Source organism: Setaria viridis, chromosome 3, assembly GCF_005286985.2.
Source record: "Setaria viridis chromosome 3, Setaria_viridis_v4.0, whole genome shotgun sequence".
In the NCBI taxonomy this organism is placed as follows: domain Eukaryota; kingdom Viridiplantae; phylum Streptophyta; class Magnoliopsida; order Poales; family Poaceae; genus Setaria; species Setaria viridis.
The window spans coordinates 8340404-8343480 of NC_048265.2; the positions used below are offsets into that span (position 1 = coordinate 8340404).

Sequence of the window (3077 nt, forward strand, 5' to 3'; positions counted from 1 at the left end):
TACACACGGTCCAAATGGCCTGGCTGTATACCTGCCAGGGGCACTGCAATGTAAGGCCTTCCCTTGAGAAATTGGTTGGGTGAGCTGATTACTAATGCCCCGTTTCGGAAAACCTCAGGCTGAGCAGGTAACCGGTTCATCTTACTGTTCAACCACATCTAAGTTATAATAAGCTATGTTCGTTGCAAAATATTGGTGGTTTTAATTCTATTCCACACCAAACTATTACTCTAACTTCGATCAAACTAACCAAACATTCAATATCAAATAAAATCATTCAATGTGGACAAGCCAACGGCCTCGTTTGTCGAGGCCCACGCCGAGTACGGGGTGTTATGGACCACTCTCAATGGGCCGAGAATTAACCATAAGCGGCCCACTTATAAAGTCCCAGCCCAACACGATATCAGACCACAACAACGACCGAGGGTTTGTGGGCTTAGATCGGCCCATTCCCCGCTTACAAACTACTCCTATAAGGCCATTCCCTTTGCTATCAAAAAAAGAAAAGGCCATTCCCTTTCCCTCTAAAAAAAAATCTATAAGGCCATTCAGCACAATGACAAGAACAATTTCACCTAAAACATAGATAACGCCACTGCACAATTTGATCTTTTTCTCATACACATCAAGACGTACTACAGTACTACTCAACACAAACAATTCTCAAACACATTTCTAGGCAGCAGTCAGGAGCAGATTTGTTTTCCTAACGAGTTTCAGCAAAATGAATCACATTGCAGGCGAATCAAGTAACCAACCGTGCTCCCTTTATGATGCAAAGATGGTGTGGTGTAGGGGGGACACTTGATGCATGGAACGATACAATTTAAAGATCCTGATACAGTGCTGCTGGTGCATCCATCATCTCAGTAGTACTCATTTGCTGCACTATCTGAAACCATGTCCATTGCGGTGTCGTTGGAGCCTGCTGAGTTGGTCTCCCTGTTGTGCGCTCCAGGGCTTGCTGATCCCCTGCTGTTATGGCCTCCATTGCCTCCTCCTTGTACTTGAGCTTGAGTTGGGTGGTAGCTCTGAAGACTCCGCCGGACAGGACTAGAAAGAGCATTTGAGAATATGCTGTTCTTTGACTGTTCAGTGTTGATGGCCCGAGGAGCAAGACCAGATGCCGAACCATGAGAGGTAGCTGAGAGTTGGCTGCTTGAGTTGCCAAGATGCTGCCTTGCACTCGGAGGATACTGCTGTTGTACTCCTTGGGCAACAAGTGCATCACTGCATCTGTAGTCCATCTCATGCTGCACAAAGAAATTAAAGTTTGATGAATAACATGTAAGATGCTGTCACCGTCCTACCAACATGACTCGAATGTAGCATTTGCATATGGGCGAGCCCATTTACAATGCTTCAGACCTTCAGAATGATACTAAAAAGGAACAACCCTGCACCTAATTCTGAGTCATATCCTTATTGCAGAGATATTTTCACATGGGCATGTAAAGTAAACCAACTAATTACATACGAGGCTTTAAGACTTTCAGGTACATTGAAATTCATAATGCATTGGTCTGTACCTGGATATGAGCCATTATATCAGCAATGGTCAGTCTTGACTCTTCCTCGTACTTTCTTAGGATCCAGTGGTAGAGCTTGTCCTGCATCAACAAGGTGAGAATCCAGTAAGAAGACAGCACATTTGGAATCAAAGATTGCATCCGGTTCTCCGGATGACAGAACAAATTCTACTCAACAAGAACTCTGAGATTCAAAGTTAAGATGTCTCACAACTGAGGCAGAGCAGACACCCATTTCAATTTTCAATGTGCCTCTCTAATCTCTATGAAGTACATACTTGTAGTGTTATCTCGCAATTTGCAATATTGAAATTGCGCGGCGAGTGATTGGGCCTGTACTTTCGTCGGATGTTTCGCTTAATCTGCGAACTTACAAGGTCAAATCGGACCAGGACATCCCAATTCCAGTTCGCACAGTCATCCCGTTGTGGAATTGGGCGAAGGGTCGAAGACCCATACCATAGGTGATAGGTCTATCGACAGCGCGCATGGATTCGAGGAAGATGTGAAGGAGATTGGATTAGTGCGTACTACGTACCAGTGCGTGGAGCTCGCCGGCGTGGAAGGACTGCTTCTGCTGGGCGATGGCCTGGGAGTAGAGCTGGGAGAGGGAGTTGGCTGCGCTGCAGAAGGTGGAGTGGAGCGTGCGGTCGGCCTCGTCCAGGCGCGGCGCCACCTCCGTCTTGCGCTTCCGCGCCATCGTCGGCTCGCCGCCGCCGCCAAGCAGGAACCTAGATTAGGGTGGGAGGCTGGCGCGGCTGGCGGCTGGCCTGGTTCTGGCGTGGGCCCCGTTCACTGCTCGGTGCCGCCCGGGCGCCGGTAAAGAGTTGACAGGCTCGTATTGTGTATAGAAGAACCGTGCCGATCTGTTTGGACCCGTATTCTACATCATGCTACGGCCCAGCACTATATTGCAGTGCAAATTACAATGCGTTGATTGGTGGTGGGATACGGAGCACGAGCAGCTGCTCCCACGGTAGGTATAACAAATTCGCAAGAGTACGAATGTGGGAGAAATCAGTGATTCAGTCTATGAATAAGTAGAATCGAGATTTTAGTTTGAACATTTGATTAACACGACACGATCTCATACTGATGAATGTGAAAGTTGATTTTTTTTAAAGATAGGTATGTGCCCGTGCTTGCTACGGGCAGCAAAAGATTTTCACTATAATATATAAATCTTGTTTTGAGGTTAGTTGAGATTTAGAAGCATCAATTTTTTATATAATAGTGTTTAAGTGAGCACGAATTTTTACATATAGTGACTGCGTATCTAACTACATATCTAATATGAAATCAATGTTCTTTAAAGAAAAAAAAGGATTAAGTCAATGTGCATTCGGAATAGCAGAAACTCTTAGCAGATGTAAAGAGGGAGTCCATACAAGCACACACACACATATGCACATGAACCACCATTTAGAGGGCTATTTGTGCTTGACTAATTAAACAAACAAGCATTTTGTGAGGCAAATTTCATATACGCAGGTTCACAGTACATGGAATCAATCAATTTGATACAACTAAGAAGCCATGATCATT

At 45.3% G+C, this 3077-nt stretch overlaps 1 protein-coding gene across 1 annotated transcript; it reads right to left on the bottom strand.

The window, feature by feature from the left end:
• Positions 1-599: 599 nt before the first annotated feature.
• LOC117847366 (uncharacterized) lies at positions 600-2347 on the bottom strand. The gene is made up of 3 exons (XM_034728562.2): positions 2071-2347; positions 1533-1613; positions 600-1256 (listed from the first exon to the last, which is right to left on the bottom strand). The coding sequence occupies exons 1-3, from the start codon at positions 2230-2232 to the stop codon at positions 870-872; spliced, it is 630 nt and encodes a 209-aa protein (XP_034584453.1). The 5' UTR covers positions 2233-2347; the 3' UTR covers positions 600-869.
• Positions 2348-3077: the final 730 nt, after the last annotated feature.

Bases quoted from the DNA above. Each gene is read 5' to 3' on its own strand.
- LOC117847366 (XM_034728562.2), bottom strand. From the start codon at position 2,232: ATGGCGCGGAAGCGCAAGACGGAGGTGGCGCCGCGCCTGGACGAGGCC. The intron at 1,614-2,070 runs GTACGTAGTACG...TTGTTGATGCAG, and splicing joins CCGGCGAGCTCCACGCACTG to GACAAGCTCTACCACTGGAT. The intron at 1,257-1,532 runs GTACAGACCAAT...TTCTTTGTGCAG, and splicing joins ATATAATGGCTCATATCCAG to CATGAGATGGACTACAGATG.